Genomic DNA, 21,699 nt, shown 5'->3' on the forward strand with positions numbered 1-21,699 from the left:
AATCTCTCTGGCAGGGGTCTGATTTCACAACACACACAGACGAACACAGGATTTAGGATAGTCATACTGTAGTTCCTCTGACTGTTCCCTAGGAAATTACATGTAGAGAGCTGTCGACTAAATGTCAACAAAATGTAAAGTCAGAAGTTCACACAAACTTGTCTTTCTTCTTGTGACCCACCATGTAAGAAATACAACTATTTCTAGCCATGATTCAGTCTTGATCTGTGACTCAAAAGGAGTCAGCTGCAACCTACCACCAGTGATCCCTTCCCACTGTTACAAAACTATGTTACTAACCTGCTGATTTTGCTGCACTCGTTAGGTCTAGGAGTCGTATGCCTAGCAAACGATGTACGTTTTTTAGTTAACTTACATGGTCTGTAATCTGATTTAATGTGTGCATAAATGTGGGAAGTAAGCATGTGCGACTAGGTGTTGAAATATGTTTACAGGAGACAGCCATCTTACCTTAGGTCCAGGGCTGGCTGCTTCTTGACCTCTTGGTCAGCCAGTACAAGCAGTTTATTATTTGTTCAGTTGGTAACAAAACATAAATATATATATACAAATTTTAAAAATACACAAAGGCATGCCCAAAATAAAGACAAAAAACAACGAAAGGCCTCATGGCCACCAAACGAAACCAGCAGCCTCACGGCTATGCCCGCTGGGACACTGAATGAAGATCACCACCTGTGTGCCAATAAAGGTCTGGCTCAGCAGCTGGACCCGGTTGCTGCTGCCACCTGGGGATGGAGTGTGTAAGTGTATCGTGGTAGTGTGTTTGTCTATGTCATAACACTAACCTTCCCCCCCATATCATAACACCACCATTAGGGAAACACCGGGTAAAATCACTTATACAATGAGCTTTTACAGTAGAAATATACTTTTTTGAAATAATGACCATCTGAATAGGTTTTCTGAATGCGTAAATGAGACGAAAGTGAACCATGGACCCCTGAAATGTAAAATACCTGAGGAGTTTGAGGTGACCTTTTGTGAAAGGTAAACAGAGAAGTTAGAAATGTCACACTGGCTTCCCAGTGAGCTGACCTCTGGCAACAACCTTTGATCTGTACCCTCTTTAATGTCACCTCTAGTTCATTTTCTCTGAAGCAAACTCACCCACATTCATAGATAGTAAGAGGCACAATGTGAACGAGAACAAGCTCAATACACAGAGACATGAATGTTTTGTTTTATCACCTTTAGGGAACATACAATAATTTGTCTGAGTTATGTTTTGGAATGTGGAAGGAAAGAAGACCTTTCCATCACATCCATTATTAAGGCTTCCATCTGTGTGTGTGTGTGTGCGCGCGCAGTGGAGGGTAAACGTAGTTTACCCATCTTTTGCAGAAAACTGCATTGCAGTATAGTGAGCGTTAGCTTTTCCACCACCACCAATTTTCTTACCACTACAACATTGTTTGTGTGATGGGACTGGTGTGAAGCTGCCGGGGACAAAAACTGACTAGTGACAATACATCACCAGGAGGAACACACACCAAAACAATGCACAGATGTCAGATGTGTTGAAACCATAAAAAAAAACTACAATGCCCCCTGGTGGTTGTCATTCTATTACATCTTTCTAAATTCTACTTCCCGTAACACAGATGTTTACACATAAGAATATTTTTTATAAATTGCTCTCCAATAAGCATTTTCCATATCTTTCATTGCAATAAGCATTTCAATATCAATGTTAACCAAAATATACTGTACACATTTTATTTTACATACAAAATGGCTCTAAAATAAAGGACAAAAAAGCTAATCAGACAAAATGTTAAAATGGACTCCTTTAATTCTGCACAGGACAGCCATACAGTACATTTTCAATAGAAAAATGATATGCTTTGGGCTCATGTCTCAAGTTAGGCTCTCATCCAGAAATGCATACATACACCATCACACCTGGTGCCCACCATTGAGGGACAGAATCATAACTCCTCACACTGTTCTACAACAACCCCAGAACAGAAAACATCACTTCTAGAACATCCATAATTCTACAACAGAACTCCAGTAGTATTCTCATGTTGTTTTAGTCTAGAATCACAACCATTCTATCTGTGGTCAAAAGGCAGGACGATACCTAGGGCTCCAGTTCCTATGATGTTAGTTGAGACATTCAGCTTATGGTTTGGCTTTGCATTTACTTCCCTTTCAATAAACAAACAACTCAATGCTAAACAATCCCACCCTGGATAGATGTAACATAGACCACACGACTGACTGACTACCATGGTCGAACAACTCCTGGGATCAAACAAGCTTGCTACTGGAAGAGGCCTCAAGAGACTGAGGTTTCTCATAAGGAGATGCATGCAATACTACTGTCGTATTCATTGGGCACCAAACGGAAGCAAACTGGCCAAAATGGGGAGGTACTATCTGAACGTGTTCAATAAGAATCACTAATTTTCATGTGCCGTTACTTTGTTAGTGTTCCCTAATGAATACAACCCATGTCTCAAAACAGTGGCAGCCAGTCTAGTCAGGACGAGGAAATACAAAATGATCAATTACTTTATTGATCAGGGAGAAGAGTCATTCTGTTGACTCATCAAAAACATATCTTCTTCAAGGTCCTCATCCCTCCCCTCTAAATATCATTGTTTATTTATTTTAAATATATTTTTTTTTAATGAATTCACTTGAACATAAATAACACCATTATTGCTAATTAGAATGATCTGATATAAAGTACTACTCACACATACTGGCATCAATGTTGTGTTACTATTTGGGTAGGGCTATGAACGAGTAAACCAATGCAGACTAAAACAAAACATTTCAATTATCATGAGCAATTGAGGCAGCTACAAAAATGAAAAATGTATACCGTAAGCAAAGAAGCACTTCTCAATGAAACGAACACAATTTTGAACAAAATATCAGTTATTAATAGTTTCACAATTAGAACGCATCATAATAACCCGAGAATCAAACTAACTGATTTCAAACCAATGAAATGAACATGTTATTTTCAGGTGGAAACAGTGAGGTCACTTAAAAACATTAGAACTAATTAAGTGAACGCTTATGTCCCAAAGGGCACCCTATTCCCTACATAGTGCACTACGTTTGACCAGACCCCAATGTGTCCTGTTCAAAAGTAGTGCACTATATAGGGAATAGGGTGCCCTTTGGGATTCAAAAACACAATGCCAATCTATTTATGGCCATGAGAGAGAAAACAACTACTATAGACCCAAATGAAACTTGTTTTTAGTGCATATGTACAGGATTTGTAAGAAGTGTGTCCGATTACACAACTCATTCTTTCATTCGTCTGAACCATTAGTTGTTTGGGATTTTTGGTCAGCTGCGGCTTCTGAGGGAACCTCCTGGAATTGGAGAAACAAGACAGGAATTCTTCAGTTCATTTCAACATACAAAAATAGAACAATGTTTGGCGGTATTCTGCAAACTAATGAGCTCTTTATGAACAGTATTTACCCTTTTCATACATAGGACACCACTACAGTAACGGGTCGATAGCAGCAACAAAAAATAAAAAATTGAAGTGCCGCCCGCATCAGAAGTGTCTGTACCTTTTCAGCCAGTAGAATTCAGCTCCGGCATAGAATGTTCGGGTATTGTTTCCCTGACAACAATAAACGTTGCTGATTGATGGGTTGTTGTGTTGTTTTTCTGCTGTTTCTTTATGGCAAGGTAGATAGATGTGTTTTCTTTAGACTAAATGTATTGGTAAGCCATTGTATTTAACAAACTTCAAAGTACTTTTTTTAGGAGGGAGGAGTCTGTGTGCAGGCAGGCTGCGCGCAGGCAGCTCGAGGTCATTTGAATGACAGATCTGTTTGCCTAGATGGACATTAGTCCCGCTACAGAGGCAGCCTTTAGAGACAAGTCAAATGCCTGTTCAGTGGAGCTTCTTAACTATCTCCAGAGAAGGTTTCGTGGCGGCATTTAAAAAGTAATTGTGCACCTTTTCAAACAAACAAACATGCCGTAGCCGAGGTGCTTTCAAGGCGCCACATTCCATTTGTCTGAAAGGGGCAATAGTGAAACTTTGACGGTTGTACGACAAGTACATTTCTTTCTTATCACAGTTGGTTTGGGTTGATTATTGTACAAATCTAAAACTTTAAGATTATTAAACATAACTTAAAGTTTCATGCAAATCTCCCATTAACAACTAACCCAATCCACCAGAAATTGTAAGGTGCTTTCTTCGAGACCTAATGGAAATCCATGAATATCACCATTTAAAACCAACTCATGTCTACCAATAAATCAATCAATCAATTCTACCTTCTTGAGGACTCCCTGAAGTTCCTTAATGGTGTTGCCCAGGTTGTTGAGTGTCTTGCTGAGCTGGTCGTGGTAGACGGTCTTCTCTTCCACCGTAGCTCTGAAGTTGTTCTCTGTCTGGCCCAGAGTTCCCTTCACCTCCTCCAGATCTTTAGACAGGGCTCGGTTAGCTGATACCAGCTGGAGGATTTGCTTGGTGTCCTCGGCTGGAACACAAAAACGCACACATACAGGTTTAGACACTCAGGAATACATTCTATTAAATTAGACTTTTTTCCGGTTGAAGTTCATTCACCAATTGCAGGTATTAAAAATACATATGATATTTTTTTACTCCCACAAGGGGCAATTCTAATGCCATCAGGCCGTAGAATTAGGATAACATTGCGTCAAAGCCATCTGAGCTTAAAAGACCGTTGAAGACCTAAAAAAGCCAGTCTGAGTTTAACAATGATCAGAAGCGAGGCACAGAATGATGCCAAGGATAGTAAGTAGAGGGAGCTCGTAGTGGCCTATGTCCCAATGGCAATGAATAGAACTGAGTAAATCTGTTGAGGTGACTTGTCTCTTACCCATCTTGGAGTCCTGCACCATGAGTTTCTGCTCAATCTCCTCCCTGGCCTTCTCACTCTTGTCCAGTTTCTGCATGATGCTGCCCACGTCCACCATGGCGCCATTATACACTATTAGACTGCTGCCGCCTCCGGACTCACTAGCCTCCACTGGCGCTGCCTGGCCACGAGACACAAGCATGGGCAGCAAGGCACGGTTACCTGAGGAGGGAGGAGAAAGGAGGTGATCGAGGAGGAAAGGCAGAGGGAGAGAAAGAGAGCAGAGAGAGAGTGTCAGACTCAAAAATAAACCACACTAGGTCAGTTCTAACTAGGATGTTGGGTATTCACAGAAAGCATTGGTGAAGGAATGGATCATTCCGATCCACCTTAGTGAAGCTTAAAAAAATGCTTTGAGACAAGTCAAAGAGAGAAAATGAATAACCCATTCCAGTGTCAGGTCTCCTTCCCTCACCTAGCAGGTTGTCTAGCAGGGGTTCACTGAAGGAAGGAGCAGACTCATCTTTAGCTGCGTCCGTCAGTTTACGGTAGTAACACGACTCTCTCACCACCGGCTTGTTCAACAACTTCTTTACCTGCAAATGAATCAACATTATGAAAAGTACTAACAAATGAACAATCACATATATTGTGACGAATATAAAAATAGCAGGGCAGGCGTGTGTAACATTGAGCTCAAGCCCCAGTGTATGTGTGTATACCTGGGCTCTGGACAGATGTAACCATAGTGTGTGTGTGTATATATATACCTGGGCTCTAGACAGATGTAACCCCAGTGTGTGTGTGTGTGTGTGTGTATATACCTGGGCTCTGGACAGATGTAACCCCAGTGTGTGTGTGTGTGTGTGTATACCTGGGCTCTGGACAGATGTAACCATAGTGTGTGTGTGTGTATATATATACCTGGGCTCTAGACAGATGTAACCCCAGTGTGTGTGTGTGTGTGTGTGTGTGTGTATATATACCTGGGCTCTGGACAGATGTAACCCCAGTGTGTGTGTGTGTATATATACACCTGGGCTCTTGACAGATGTAACACCAGTGTGTGTGTGTATATACCTGGGCTCTGAACAGATGTAACCCCAGTGTGTGTGTGTGTATATATATATACACCTGGGCTCTAGACAGATGTAACCCCAGTGTGTGTGTATATATATACACCTGGGCTCTAGACAAATGTAACCCCAGTGTGTGTGTGTGTGTGTGTGTGTGTGTGTGTGTGTGTGTGTGTATATATGTATACCTGGGCTCTAGACAGATGTAACCCCAGTGTGTGTGTATATATATATATATATATATATATACCTGGGCTCTAGACAGATGTAACCCCAGTGTGTGTGTGTGTATATATATATATATACCTGGGCTCTAGACAGATGTAACCCCAGTGTGTGTGTGTGTGTGTGTATATGTATACCTGGGCTCTGGACAGATGTAACCCCAGTGTGTGTGTATATATATACCTGGGCTCTAGACAGATGTAACCCCAGTGTGTGTGTATATATATATACCTGGGCTCTAGACAGATGTAACCCCAGTGTGTGTGTGTGTGTGTGTGTGTGTGTGTGTGTATACCTGGGCTCTAGACAGATGTAACCCCAGTGTGTGTGTGTATATATATACCTGGGCTCTAGACAGATGTAACCCCAGTGTGTGTGTGTGTGTATACCTGGGCTCTAGACACATGTAACCCCAGTGTGTGTGTATATATACACTGCTCAAAAAAATAAAGGGAACACTTAAACAACACAATGTAACTCCAAGTCAATCACACTTCTGTGAAATCAAACTGTCCACTTAGGAAGCAACACTGATTGACAATAAATGTCACATGCTGTTGTGCAAATGGAATAAACAAAAGGTGGAAATTGTAGGCAATTAGCAAGACACCCCCAATAAAGGAGTGGTTCTGCAGGTGGTGACCACAGACCACTTCTCAGTTCCAATGCTTCCTGGCTGATGTTTTGGTCACTTTTGAATGCTGGCGGTGCTTTCACTCTAGTGGGAGCATGAGACGGAGTCTACAACCCACACAGGTGGCTCAGGTAGTGCAGCTCATCCAGGATGGCACATCAATGCGAGCTGTGGCAAGAAGGTTTGCTGTGTCTGTCAGCGTAGTGTCCAGAGCATGGAGGCGCTACCAGGAGACAGGCCAGTACATCAGGAGACGTGGAGGAGGCCGTAGGAGGGCAACAACCCAGCAGCAGGACCGCTACCTCCGCCTTTGTGCAAGGAGGAGCACTGCCAGAGCCCTGCAAAATGACCTCCAGCAGGCCACAAATGTGCAAGTGTCAGCATATGGTCTCACAAGGGGTCTGAGGATCTCATCTCGGTACCTAATGGCAGTCAGGCTACCTCTGGCGAGCACATGGAGGGCTGTGCGGCCCCACAAAGAAATGCCACCCCACACCATGACTGACCCACCGCCAAACCGGTCATGCTGGAGGATGTTGCAGGCAGCAGAACGTTCTCCACGGCGTCTCCAGACTCTGTCACGTCTGTCACATGTGCTCAGTGTGAACCTGCTTTCATCTGTGAAGAGCACAGGGCGCCAGTGGCGAATTTGCCAATCTTGGTGTTCTCTGGCAAATGCCAAACGTCCTGCACGGTGTTGGGCTATAAGCACAACCCCCACCTGTGGACGTCGGGCCCTCATACCACCCTCATGGAGTCTGTTTCTGACCGTTTGAGCAGACACATGCACATTTGTGGCCTGCTGGAGGTCATTTTGCAGGGCACTGGCAGTGCTCCTCCTTGCACAAAGGCGGAGGTAGCGGTCCTGCTGCTGGGTTGTTGCCCTCCTACGGCCTCCTCCACGTCTCCTGATGTACTGGCCTGTCTCCTGGTAGCGCCTCCATGCTCTGGACACTACGCTGACGGACGTCGGGCCCTCATACCACCCTCATGGAGTCTGTTTCTGACCGTTTGAGCAGACACATGCACATTTGTGGCCTGCTGGAGGTCATTTTGCAGGGCACTGGCAGTGCTCCTCCTTGCACAAAGGCGGAGGTAGCGGTCCTGCTGCTGGGTTGTTGCCCTCCTACGGCCTCCTCCACGTCTCCTGATGTACTGGCCTGTCTCCTGGTAGCGCCTCCATGCTCTGGACACTACGCTGACAGACACAGCAAACCTTCTTGCCACAGCTCGCATTGATGTGCCATCCTGGATGAGCTGCACTACCTGAGCCACTTGTGTGGGTTGTAGACTCCGTCTCATGCTCCCACTAGAGTGAAAGCACCGCCAGCATTCAAAAGTGACCAAAACATCAGCCAGGAAGCATAGGAACTGAGAAGTGGTCTGTGGTCACCACCTGTAGAACCACTCCTTTATTGGGGGTGTCTTGCTAATTGCCTATAATTTCCACCTTTTGTCTATTCCATTTGCACAACAGCATGTGCAATTTATTGTCAATCAGTGTTGCTTCCTAAGTGGACAGTTTGATTTCACAGAAGTGTGATTGACTTGGAGTTACATTGTGTTGTTTAAGTGTTCCCTTTATTTTTTTGAGCAGTGTATATACCTGGGCTCTAGACAGATGTAACCCCAGTGTGTGTGTGTGTGTGTGTGTGTATACCTGGGCTCTAGACAGATGTAACCCCAGTGTGTGTGTGTGTGTATACCTGGGCTCTAGACAGATGTAACCCCAGTGTGTGTGTGTGTGTATATACCTGGGCTCTAGACAGATGTAACCCCAGTGTGTGTGTGTGTGTATACCTGGGCTCTAGACAGATGTAACCCCAGTGTGTGTGTGTGTGTATACCTGGGCTCTAGACAGATGTAACCCCAGTGTGTGTGTGTGTGTATACCTGGGCTCTAGACAGATGTAACCCCAGTGTGTGTGTGTGTGTATACCTGGGCTCTAGACAGATGTAACCCCAGTGTGTGTGTGTGTGTATACCTGGGCTCTAGACAGATGTAACCCCAGTGTGTGTGTGTGTGTGTATACCTGGGCTCTAGACAGATGTAACCCCAGTGTGTACATGATGTCCTCCAGGTCTTTTTCCAGCAGGTAGCCACAGTGGCTCTGGTCAAAGTAGACAAAGGCCATAAGCAGGTCCTTGTTGTAGGTCACCATCTGCTTCTTCTCCTTGTCTTTAGAGGACCGCTCTTTGGACTTCCTGTCGTCTCTGCTGCTGCGGTCGTCTCTCCTGTCCCTGCCGTTAGAGTCCTCATCGTCTTTATCTGAGAAAGAATCGACAAAAGTCCGTCAGTCAGATTTGTACTGGTGAAATTGTGTGAAACGTACAGGGAATCATTTTTTAACAGTTCTAGGGTTTGTTATAGAGATTCTCTTGAGCATGCTTTTTAGTCCAGAACTAGTGCTAATCTGTGTCCGGGACACAGGCCCATAATGAATCAGGACAGGCGCATTGCATTGCATGTACCATCTTCATCATCATCATCAGCATCTTCGGCCTCCAGAGGGTCGTACTCCTCAGCATTAGTGTTGCTGCTCTCATCCTCCTCCTTCTCTTCCGCATCTATAGAATCCTCCTTCAGCACTTTCTCCTCCTCCTTCTCACCCTCCTCCTGGGTTTGGAAAATACATGGCATAGGCACAACTTAGAACTAGCAGGCTGTTTGAAAAACCGAGCACTTCCTTTACATCATGGAGCAAACTTTGTATGTACAGTGCCTTCAGAAAATATTCACACCACCCATTGACTTTTTCCACATTTTGTTGTGTTACAGCCCGATTAAAAATGGTGTCCCTGGTCTACACAAAATACCCCATAATGTCAAAGTGGAATTAAGTTTTTCAAAATAAAAAAATAAAAACAAATGTCTTGAGCTCAAATGTCTTGAGTCAATACATATTCAAACCCTTTGTTATGGCACGCCTAAATAAGTTCAGGAGTTAAAATGTGCTTAACAAACCACATAATAAGTTGCATGGACTCACTGTGTGCAATAATAGTGTTTAACATGATTTTTTAATAACTACCTCATCTCTGTAACCCACACTTTAAATTATCTGTAAGGTCTCTCAGTCGAGCAGTGAATTTCAAACACAGATTCAATCAAAGATCAGGGAGGGTTTCCAATTCCTCGCAAATAAGGGCACCTTATTGGTCATAAAAAAAAAAAGCAGACATCGAATATCTCTTTGAGCATGGTGAAGTTATCAATTACACTTTGGATGGTGTATCAATATACCCAGTCACTACAAAGATACAGGCATCCTTCATAACTCAGTTGCTGGAAGGAAGGAAACCTCACAGGGATTTCACCATGAGGCCATTGGTGACTTTAAAACAGTTACAGAGTTTAATGGCAGTGATAGGAGAAAACTGAGGATGGACCAAGTGAAAAAAAGGAAGCCTATACAGAAACTTTGGCAAAGCAGTAGAAAAGAGTACAAAATCTTATGGTTGGGGTAAATCCAATACAACACATTACCGACTACCACGCCCCATATTTTCAAGCATAATGTTGGCTGCATCATGTTATGGGTATGCTTGTAATCGTTAAGGACTGGGGAGTTTTTCACGATACAAAAGAACCAGAATGGAGCCAAGCACAAGGAAAATCCTAGAGGAAAACCTGGTTCAGTCTGCTTCCCACCAGACACTGGGATATTAACAAGGCCAAATCTACACTGGAGTTGCTTACCAAGAAGACTGAATGTTCCCGTGTGGCTCAGTTACAGTTTTGACTTAAATCTGCTTGAAAAGCTATGGCAAGACCTGAAAATGGTTGTCTAGCAATGAATAATGGGAAAATGTTGCACAATCCAGGTGTGGAAAGCTCTTAAGAGACTTACCCAGAAAGACACAGCTGTAATCAAACATTTCTAAAAACATGTTTTGACTTTGTCATTATGGGGTATTGTGTGTAGATGGGTGAGGAAAAAATTATTAAATTCAGGCTGTAACAATAAAATGGGGAATAAGTCAAGGAAGGGGTATGAATACCTTCTGAAAGCACTGTAAATACAATTCACTCAAGAGCCATGAACCTCCCACCTACTTTTTCTCAATATAAATACAATTCACTCTCGAGAGCTATGAACCACCTACCTTCTTCTCCGGTTCCTCCTCTTTTGCCTTCTTTGTCACCGGCTCTCCGTTCTCCTCTTCTTTTACTTTCTTCACATCTGCTTTCTTCTCTGCCTCTTTCTTGGCTTTATCCTTCTTGTCTTTCTTGTCGTCCTTGCAAGGCACAGAGGCCAGGGCCTTGAAAATCCTGTAGCCAAAGTCTCTCTGTAGCATCTCGTTAAACAGCTCCGCAAACAGAGAAACCTGGAGAGAAGAGGAGACAGAGACATGATACCTTTTGATGCAACTCTTATTGCAACTCTTACGGCTAGGATTGGCTGTTCAACTGATGGCATGGTAATCAAAGCTGTTTTTTAGTCTCGGTCTTGATGCACCTGTACTGTCTCCGTCTGCCAGAAGGTAGCCCAGTGACGTCCTTAATAAGAGTAGACAGTACAGGTGCATCAGTACCAAGAACGAGACTAAAAAACAGCTTTGATTACCATGCCATCAGTTGAACAGCCATCCCTAGCCGTATATCAGGTGATACACACACACACACCTAATACTCAAACACACACTCTGTACTTTGTATTTTAGAGTACACTGTTTGTACACACCACATATTTATTTATATACTGGATTCTTGTACATACGTATACACTCAGTGGCCAGTTGATCAGGTACACCCATCTAGTACCGGGTCGGACACCCCTTTACCCCCAAAATTAGTGATCACGCACTCCGTAGCCGATGCGAGTAAGACCTTTAAACATGTCAACATTTAAGGCCGCAGGGCCAGACGGATTACCAGGACGTGTACTCAGAGCATGCAAAGACCAACTGGCAAGTGTCTTCACTGACATTTTCAACCTCTCCCTGATGTTTCAAGCAGACCACCATAGTCACTGTGCCCAAGAAAGCGAAGGTAACCTGTCTAAATGACTACCGCCCCGTAGCACTCACGTCGGTAGCCATGAAATTTTGGATAGCTGAAAAGCTGGTCATTACTCACATCAACACCGTTATCTGGAAACCCTAGACCCACTCCAATTTGCATACAGCCCCAACAGATCCACAGATGACGCAATCTCAAATCGCACTACACACTGCCCTTTCTCACCTGGACAAAAGGAAGACCTATGTGAGAATGCTGTTCATTGACTACAGCTCAGCATTCAACACCATAGTGCCCTCAAAGCTTATCAATAAGCTAAGGACCCTGGGACTAAACACCTCCCTCTGCAACTGGATCCTGGACTTCCTGACAGGAAGCACCCAGGTGGTAAGGGTAGGCAACAACACATCTGCCACGCTGATCCACAACACTTGGGACCCTTACGGGTGCGTGCTTAGTCCCCTCCTGTACTCCGTGTTCACCCATGACTGCGTGGCCAAGCACGACTCCAACACCATAATTAAGTTTGCTGACGACACAAAAAAGTGGTAGGCCTGATCACCGACAATGATGAAACAGCCTATAGGAAAGAGGTCAGAGACCTGGCAGTGTGGTGCCAGGATACCTCCTCTCCCTCATTGTGAGCAAGACAAAGGATCTGATCGTGGACTACAGGAAAAGGAGGGCCGAACAGGCCCCCATTAACATAGACGGGGCTTAAGTGGAGCGGGTCGAGAGTTTCAAGTTCCTTGGTGTCTATATCACCAACAAACTATCATGTTCTAAACAGACCAAGACAGTCGTGAAGAGGGCCGAACAACACCTTTATCCCCGCAGGAGACTGAAAAGATTTGGCATGGGTCCCCAGATACCCCAAAAGTTCTACAGCTGCACCATCGAGAGCATCCTGACCGGTTGCATCACCGGCTGGTATGGCAACTGCTCGGCATCAGACCATAAGGAGCTACAGAGGGTAGTGCGTACGACACAGTACATCACTGGGGCCAAGCTTCCTGCCATTCAGGACCTAAATGCTAGGTGGTGTCAGCGGAAGACCCCAAAAATTGTCAAAGACTCCAGTCATCCAAGTCGTAGACTGTTCTCTCTGCTATCGCACGGCAAGCGGTACCGGAGCGCCAAGTCTAGGTCCAAAAGGCTCCTTAACAGCTTCTACCCCCAAGCCATAAGACTGCTGAACAATTAATCAAATGGCTACCTAGACTATTTACATTGACACCTATCCCCCCCCCCCCCCTTTGTTTTTACACTGTTGCTACTCGCTGTTTATTATCTATGCATAGTTACTTTACCCCTAGTTACATGTACAAATTACCTCGACTAACCTGTACCCCCACACATTGACTCGGTACCGGTACCCCCTGTATATATCCTCGTTATTGTTTTGTTTTTTTGTTGTTTATTTAGTAAATACTTTAACTCTATTTCTTGAACTGCATTGTTGGTTAACCTCTTGAGCCTATGGGGGGTGCTATTTCGATCTTGGAAAAATTGGTCTCCAAATTAAACTGCCTCGTACTCAATTCTTGCTCGTACAATATGCATATTATTATTACTATTGGATAGAAAACAATCTCTAGTTTCTAAAACCGTTTGAATTATGTCTGTGGGTGAACCAGAACTCTTTCTGCAGCGAAATCCATGACAGGAACTGCGAAGGTCTGAAAACGAGGCTCTGTTCTCAGATCAGTTTAAAGCTCTGTATGTATCCTATGGGTCGACATGAACTGCACCCGCCTTCCCCTGGATGTCAGTAACCAATGAGAAGTGGAATGGAGTTTCTACGTAGTTCTCAGAGCTTATAAAAGGCCAAGGAACGAGGGGACCTCTCTTTTCGACGTTCGTCATTGCGCAAAGCAAGACCTCAGGATGGCATTTTGAAACGCTCAGTTATCGACCTTAGATATATCCGTCTGTAATTTAATTCGATATAGGTGTTAGAAACATCATAACGAAGTTATTTTAAACCGAGTTATCAGTTTATGCGAGTATATTGCTATTTTCGGAATTTCCTTAGTATTGCGTTTTGAGGATTTGGGCATGTTGTGGCCTCATAGCTATTGTTAGCTGCTAATTCCGAAGTTGAAGACGACGTTTTACAACCAAGCAACGATTCTTTTGGACAAAGGACCACTTGCCCAAGATTCTGATGGAAGCTCGTCCAAAAGTAAGAGCTATTTATGATGTTATTCCGTATTTATGTGGAAAAATGTAAACCGATTTGTCCGCCATTATTGCGGCACTAGTCTGGCTGTAACGCACACTGTATGTCTAGTAACGTTAATTTTAAAAATCTAACTCAGCGGTTGCATTAATAACTAATGCATCTTTCATTTGATGTCCAACCTGTATTTTTTAGTCAAGTTTACGATTATTTATTGATTAGATTAGGTGCCTTTCCAAGATGGCGCCGGCCAGAATGCATGACCTGTTGCCACTGATCACATTGTATAACCATGATTTGTGCTGCTAAATATGCACATTTTCGAACAAAACCTATATGCATTGTGTAATATGATGTTACAGGACTGTCATCTGAAGAATTCTGAGAAGGTTAGTGAAAAATTTATTTATTTTGGTGGTGAATACGTTATCGCTATGTTTGGCTGGAATCAATGCTGTTGTCTGGTTTGCTATTGTGGTAAGCTAATATAACGATATATTGTGTTTTCGCTGTAAAACACTTAGAAAATCTGAAATATTGTCTGGATTCACAAGATCTGTGTCTTTCAATTGCTGTACGCTGTGTATTTTTAAGAAATGTTTTATGATGAGTAATTAGGTAATACACGTTGCTCTCTGTAGTTATTCTAGTCGCTTTGGGGAGATTTGTGATGGTGGCTGCAATGGTAAACTATGATTTATACCTGAAATATGCACATTTTTCTAACAAAACATATGCTATACAATAAATATGTTATCAGACTGTCATCTGATGAAGTTTTTTCTTGGTTAGTGGCTATTTATATCTTTATTTGGTCGAATTGGTGATAGCTACTGATGGAGTGAAAAAATGGTGGAGTAAGAAAAATTGTGTCTTTTGCTAACGTGGTTAGCTAATAGATTTACATATTGTGTCTTCCCTGTAAAACATTTTAAAAATCAGAAATGGTGGATGGATTCACAAGAAGTGTATCTTTAATCTGGTGTCTTGGACTTGTGATTTAATGATATTTAGATGCTAGTATTTACTTGTGACGCTATGCTAGGCTAGTCAGCTTTTTTACTGGTGGGGGTGCTCCCGGATCCGGGTTTGGGAGGAACTAGAAGTTAAGGTAAGTAAGCATTTCACGGTAAGGTCTACTACACCTGTTGAATTCGGCAGATGTGACAAATACAATTTGAGAACAGCCTGGATTCTGCGGGGCATGGATTCTACAAGGTGTGGCGTTCAAACGTTGCTCAATTGGTATCAAGGGACCTAACGTGTGCTAGGAAAACATTCCCTACGCCATTACACCACAAGGACCAACGAGTGGTGCTTTCCGAGATGCCGTTCTTGATAGTGTTAACTAAAAGGGGAAAACTCTAGAAAGTTGAGTGAAGTTCAATCTCGTGCTTCTCTGGGGAGGCTGATATTTATTCTGTGCGGCAGTCCGAGGGGAGCTGTGCACCTGTGCATGAACGCAGCTTAGAGGGAACAGTATCGTTGACTGGATGTTTTTTGTTTGTAGTACCATTCTCTTTAAACCCTAGATAATGTCGTGCGTGAAAATCCCAGGAGGCAGACAGTTTCTGAGATACTGAAATGGTGTGACTAGGTCACTCGTTTTGTCCATTCGAACCAATCAAACAGTAACTGAATGCCTCGATGCCTGCTTTATATAGCAAGCCACAGCCAGTGACTCAATGTCTGTAGGAGCAAACCATTTTCGTGAACGGGGTGTAAAATTCAGTGTATGACTGGGAGATACCAATACTCAGTGCAGCTGCTGCTAATACGTGTGTGTGTGTTCGTGTTCACTGAGTGTCCTGAGACTTAGTGTGTGTGTCCTGAAAGTCCTCTGAAAGTGTGAGTGTTTGTGTATGTGACTGTTGTCTCACCTCGAAGGAGTGTTCCTTGTTGTCCTCCACCCTGTAGTCCAGTAGCACGCTCAGAGACATGACGCTGCAGTCAAACTTGCCGTTCTTGGCCGCCCAGTTGGGGTGAACTATGATGGTGGGCTCGTCTGGCAGGACGTAGCGCTTCTCTCTGCGCTGGCGCTCCAACTCCTCCTGCTTCTTCCTCTCCTCCTCCTGATGAACAGACAGTCAGAGAGAGATGGGATGAGGAGATGGATAATCAGAAACAAGAAATCAGTGGACCCATTCAAGTAAGCCATCCCTGGTGATGCTGTTTGTCATTGTGCTAACTGTAGCTAAATGCACTAAAAGCATACCTCAGCTTTGGTGTTAGTACAGTAGACACAAGTGTCCTAGCAGTAAGTGTCTTAGTCGTAAGTACCCTAGTCTCCTGTACTGTACCTCTCTGTCTTCCTCCATGTGTTGAGGCTCCTCCTCATCAGGGACCTGGCTCTCTGGTTTCTCAGGCTCCTTGGCCTCCTCTACCTGCTCCTCCACTTTCAACTGCTTGGTGAGGCGTGCGATCAGCTGGGACTTTAACCCCTTAGAGCTCAGGGAGCGTGACTCTAGCTCTTTGCGCAGGTCATTCACCTACAGGAGAGGTGGTCAGTTCATCATTTATAATTATTTTGTCACACATTTAGGATGGATTGGATATACAATGTGATTCAAAATAGGAAGCTCCCACGTATTGTTTATTTTTTTAAATGTATTTTGTGCTGAACAAATGGATTGCATCAGCTGCTTTTTTTGTACCACTTTACTACACATCAATACAGGAATGCTGGAATGAGACACACAATACATAACAAAATATAAGTGCACTAGTAAACTACCAAAATGCTAGCCCTGCTGAGGTGCTACAGACAAGAATGCATTGACATGACTTGTGACCAGGGCTCTAAATGTGACAATTTTGGTCGAGCCTAGATATTTTGCTGTGTGACCTGATATTTTATTTTGGGAGCATCAGTGCGACCCCCACAAAAATATAAATATATCACCCAGAGAACAATTGTAACGCTAGGTTTAACTGTGCTATTCTTTCCGAGTGCCCTAGAGAAAAAAGTGCACGCAGATTTGTTCAATCCAAAGTCTACATGTAGAGAATATTAAAGAATGCATCAGCGATGTGTATTTCTTGCAACTTTCTGAAGACGTAACGGCATGGGAATGACCGTGTCTACCACTTAGTTTTTTACCTTTATTTAACTAGGCAAGTCAGTTTAAGAACAAATTCTTATTTACAATGATGGCCTACACAATTTCTTAAAGGCTTTCCCATAAAACTTTCCAAATTAAATGTTAACGGCAAAATAAACTTAACCTACCTGGCATAATGATATGATGACTTGTATCAATTGGCTATAACGTTATGCCTGGTCCAGGGGTCGCATTAGCTTTCAGAAACCTGCATTTTCAAAACCATTTAACCTGAGTGTTATATTGAAAGTCAACAATGGAGTGATAAGGGGTGTGCGACTATAGTTTTTCTTCACACAAAATACATTAGTGTGTTTGTTTTGCAAAAACGATGCAAGGCCATCATATTTCTAATGTTTATCATAGAAAGAATGTACCCAGCTACATTTCCTAATGTTTCGCTTGAAGTCAATCTTGCATTTTAACTTGCTACCGGAGAAAAACTACACAGAAGGAAAGTACCGGAGAAAAGTAGTCTACACAGCAGTCAAAGAGCTGTCTGGTGATCCAATGAAGAGAGCAAAGATATTTCATCTGAGTTGAGAAGTGCAACTGAAGCACAAAATTAGTAATTTTACATTCTGATTTGGAGCGAATGCTGACTGAAGCCGAGCATAATGTACAATAAGAAGTATTTTAGATCTGCGTTTATAAGATGTTTTTCTGCGTTTTATCTTTCCTTTTCTGCGACCCCTGAAGGGCCAAAATGTTTAAATAATTTTACCATTATGTTATTGGGCTCATTTCTGGAGGTGGAAATTATATTTTAGATTCTTTCAGTATAATTTTCTAGTAGAATGTCCTTTAAAAAGCCAGAACTGAGCTTCTCAGTCCTTCTAAATAAAATTATCCAGGGGGACCCTGAATCCTCCCCTATCCCGGACCATTTCACCCCCTGCAATTTTTTGGTTAGGATTGTTGTTAAGTTGCACAGTTCCAGATGATGCCAGGTATAGATGTGGGGAACCACCTGAACCAAAACAACTAATAGCACGTCAGAAGAACAGTATCCTGACTCGCTAGCAATGCCAAGGTTGTGGGTTCAAATCCTGCATCACATACTAAAAATGTAGGCTATGCACTCACTGTACTGTAAATAAAAGTATATCTGCTAAGTGGCTTTAAAAGTAACTAACTTTGTACTGAGTAATATTCAGTCATTTCTCAAGTATAGGCTATTCAACTATCAACTATCGAATACTACCTTCATTGATTTCGGATCAAGCTTAGTCCAGTGTGTCGGGGTGGTCACCTCCTTCGAATCTTCTTCATCCTTCTCCTCTTCCTCCTTTGAGAAAGAAACGTCCAACCGAGATAGAGAGATACAGAAAGAAAAAGAAAGAGGGACAGAAAACCATTAAAACAGTTGTTCTCCTGTCGTTTTAAATAGTGAAAAAACAAAAGGTGATCCTTCACATCATGTGTCTGATAGTTTCTCTGGTCCTAGTGAGTTGCTCTGGGATGATAAAGTAGTCCTCTGCTACTGCAGGGTGGGTAGTAGGTAACACAGGGACGCCCTCTAGCTCTTTAATATAAAACCTTTATCACGGAAAACCAATGCCCCTCCCCCCATCCCCAGCGGCCAATCAATCACGTTCTGTGGAACACAAAAAGGTAAATCAATGACAGTGGGTTCCAAAGGGGGTGTGGTCTGTATCTGTGTAGTGGTAGGTACATCAGGTTCAACTCAAAGCTTGTGTTGCCAAACTCAGTGTGTATGCCAACTGTCTGTATGTGGGTTCCCTAGCCAGCCATCCTAGTCTGACAGAGATTCTGATTTGGATAGTTCAGGATTCTGCATTATTTTGGTTCTGTTAGGTTCTAAAAGATCATAGAAAACCATCTGTCCAAACAACTGCCCTGGAACAAACCAAGCTCTAGATACAGTCCAATCAAAACAGGAACAGACGACAGACAGAACTTAGGGAAGGGTTTTTTCTCTCTTTTCAAGTTCAGCAGATATTGAACTGAAGAAAAACTATATATATAAAAATCTAAAACAAAATCTAGAACAAACACATGCCAATGCAACTAGCTCTGCAGGTTCCAGCATTCTCTTTTAGAATCCTCAGCGGTCCCAAGCAAATAATCAAATAATGTCATTTTATCCTCCCCTCATGCAAGCAGCCAAAATTGCAAGCGGGTTCATTTTTTATTCATTGTGATTTTGGCACAAGCAAATAAAGCCAATTAAAATTAGGCTATATCCAGTTTAGTACCCAATTACGAGTAATTTATAAAGCTGGAAGCTGATTGGCCAGTCGCGGCATTGTCATTCAGATAAGACCTAGTCTCCGTCCACTGTGTCTGCTGAGTGTGAGGGCAGGTGGGGGTGTAGGGAGGGGACAGTGGGGGTAGGACCAGGTAGCAGGACGGTAGGAGAGGGGGGGACCAGTGAGAGGAACTGAACCTAAAGGGGACCAGGTAGTTCAATATCCTGCCTGCGATGATGGTGATATCTGGTTTGCCCTCTGTGTGTGTTTAGATTTGTATAACATAATGTACTGTGTGTATCTGGGGTGGTTATGTCTAGTGAATATCCTGTGGCTGTGTTCTTCCTGTGAGAAGCGGGGGAAATGAGAAGAGGGATTAGCGGTTCAGTGCCTGTTCTCCGTCAGCCTCCTTCCGCTCCGCGGACAGCTTCTCAGCCAGCTGCTCCCGAAGTCCCCGCGACAGCCCTTCCCACTCTGAGCGGGTAGGAAGACAATGCCAAACATCCGGAAGAAACAAAACCACTGTCTCCACATGTGCGGGCACTGTCCGCCCCTTGTGAGTCTCCTCAGGGCGATGATAGCGAATCTCTGCAAAACGATACCTGTCGCAAAGGAAGAAGGCGCATTGGAAAGAAACATTGGGGTCAGGGACACAACTCTCAAAAACAGGGCTAGGGCTAGCCTAGGCTACATTACCCCCCCAATGACTTTTGAACTTGTTACAGTTTCCCCCCCAACACACAACATTAGCATGGAACCCAGTCTGCAGCTCTCCAGTGGTTGTCCATTGGTTTTCAGGGATAACAGCGGCCATTTTTTGTTTTGACAAAACATCAAGCCTGGTAACACCCCAAACCCGTCTCAACCCTCGCCATCAGTCAATCAAAGCTCAGAATTTCTGTGTTTGTGTAGCTTACGACCTCGCGGACGGGAGAGTTTGTGAGAGAAGACACAGAATCAGAGAACAGGACAGTGATAGCAAGAAGTTAAATATGTAAGATATTTAACAGAATGAAAAGAAAACATTTAAAACACGAAAAGTAATGGTGGTGTCTTCTGGTCCGGGAGACTGCGCTTCAAGCCACAAAAATCAATGCATTCAATCATCCACAACATAGATATACAAAGATAGATAGAAGCAGGACGGCGTCATATGGTAGCCAAAGACATTGGAAAACAAAAAATAATTAAGAGGCAAATCAAATGACAGAATCAGTCATTAATGTCCAAAAACCAACAAAAAAAGCTATATGGTAATCGTTGGGAGTTAACAAAACCTTATAATACTACCACTGGCCTAGTTATAGACAGAGAAAAGACAGCGATAGAAAAGAGAGAAAGGAGGTTGAGAAAAGAGCAGGACTTACCACTGAGTGCAGAGACTCAGGTCTATGCCTGTGAGGGCCTTACAACAGCGTATGGCTGTCTTTATGAGCACGGCCGGGTCCTTCTCAGGCTCCGCTCCATCCAGGGAGGGGGACCAGTGGCCCCCGATGGCCATGGCCTCGTCCTTACCCCGCATCCCCACCAGGAACTGAGCGACAGAGAGAGACCGAAAGAGAGACAAACAAGAGGTCAAAAACAAGCCTAAGCCATGCTACTCTATAACTTAGACATACCGTACGCCAGGCTAGGGAAAAACACCTGATTGGTTGACACCTAACTGACCTTGATGAGGCGGGCGGGGTGCTGGAAGGAGTCTCTGAGTTCTTGAGGGTCCTCAGCCAGAGCACAGGACTTATGGTAGAGCTCTTCTAGACTGGGGTTGGCCAGCAACATCACCTATTCAATGCATTACAACAGACAGGACAGGTGAGGGTGTGTGTGGAATACCTTAGCACTGTAAGTGGTATTAGTAGGTGTGTGTGTGTGTGTATGTATGTATCACAACATAGCGCTGTACAGGTGTATGTACATGCGCATGCAACCTGTCTGTGTGTATACCCTACCTTAGCACTGTATGTGTGGTTGGCATCGGGAGGGTCCAGCACCGCAGTGTTCTTGACCAGAGAGTCCACCTCCTTGTGCATGATGTGGAAGTTACAGTAGTTGCCGAACTGGAAGGGCCGTTGCAGGGGGAAGCCATCCACCCAGGTGAACACAGCATCAAAGAAGTCACTGGGGATGTACAGGCTCTGATAGCGTCTCCTCAGCTCCATCATGTCACAGTTAGAACTGGAGGGGAAAGAAAATAGTACAGTTCTACCAAATGTAGTCACTACAAACGGTTCTAGCAAAGCACCTAGAACCTGCTTCAATGCAGCCACATAGCATTGTTTTATCAATTACAAAACATCTTTAATACAACCTCAATTTACCTCCTCACATGCACTTCTTTATAACAATCAGAAACAGGGACACACGAGGAACAGCGAGCAGACCGAAGACTCTATGTACACTGTAAGAAAGGCCCGAGAGGCTCCGAGTTGGTGCCGAAACCCGGGAATATATACAGTTCACCTAGT

At 43.6% G+C, this 21,699-nt stretch overlaps 1 protein-coding gene across 2 annotated transcripts in view; it reads right to left on the reverse strand.

The window, feature by feature from the left end:
• Positions 1–1,793: 1,793 nt before the first annotated feature.
• Positions 1,794–21,699, reverse strand: part of LOC120046713 (cell division cycle and apoptosis regulator protein 1-like) — a 37,398-nt gene continuing 17,492 nt past the window's right edge. For both annotated transcript variants that reach the window (XM_038992155.1, XM_038992154.1), the window contains 14 exons: positions 21,184–21,409; positions 20,903–21,016; positions 20,602–20,768; positions 19,626–19,836; positions 18,226–18,309; positions 16,221–16,409; positions 15,801–15,992; positions 10,883–11,104; positions 9,248–9,392; positions 8,809–9,044; positions 5,317–5,437; positions 4,863–5,063; positions 4,291–4,496; positions 1,794–3,362 (listed from right to left, as the gene is read on the reverse strand). In XM_038992155.1, the coding sequence (XP_038848083.1) occupies positions 3,300–3,362; positions 4,291–4,496; positions 4,863–5,063; positions 5,317–5,437; positions 8,809–9,044; positions 9,248–9,392; positions 10,883–11,104; positions 15,801–15,992; positions 16,221–16,409; positions 18,226–18,309; positions 19,626–19,836; positions 20,602–20,768; positions 20,903–21,016; positions 21,184–21,409 (2,377 nt within the window). In that variant the 3' untranslated portion in view covers positions 1,794–3,299. The remainder of the gene's footprint in view (positions 3,363–4,290; positions 4,497–4,862; positions 5,064–5,316; positions 5,438–8,808; positions 9,045–9,247; positions 9,393–10,882; positions 11,105–15,800; positions 15,993–16,220; positions 16,410–18,225; positions 18,310–19,625; positions 19,837–20,601; positions 20,769–20,902; positions 21,017–21,183; positions 21,410–21,699) is intronic.

The sequence above is a fragment of the Salvelinus namaycush genome, chromosome 4 (genome assembly GCF_016432855.1).
Source record: "Salvelinus namaycush isolate Seneca chromosome 4, SaNama_1.0, whole genome shotgun sequence".
Classification (NCBI taxonomy): Eukaryota; Metazoa; Chordata; class Actinopteri; order Salmoniformes; family Salmonidae; genus Salvelinus; species Salvelinus namaycush.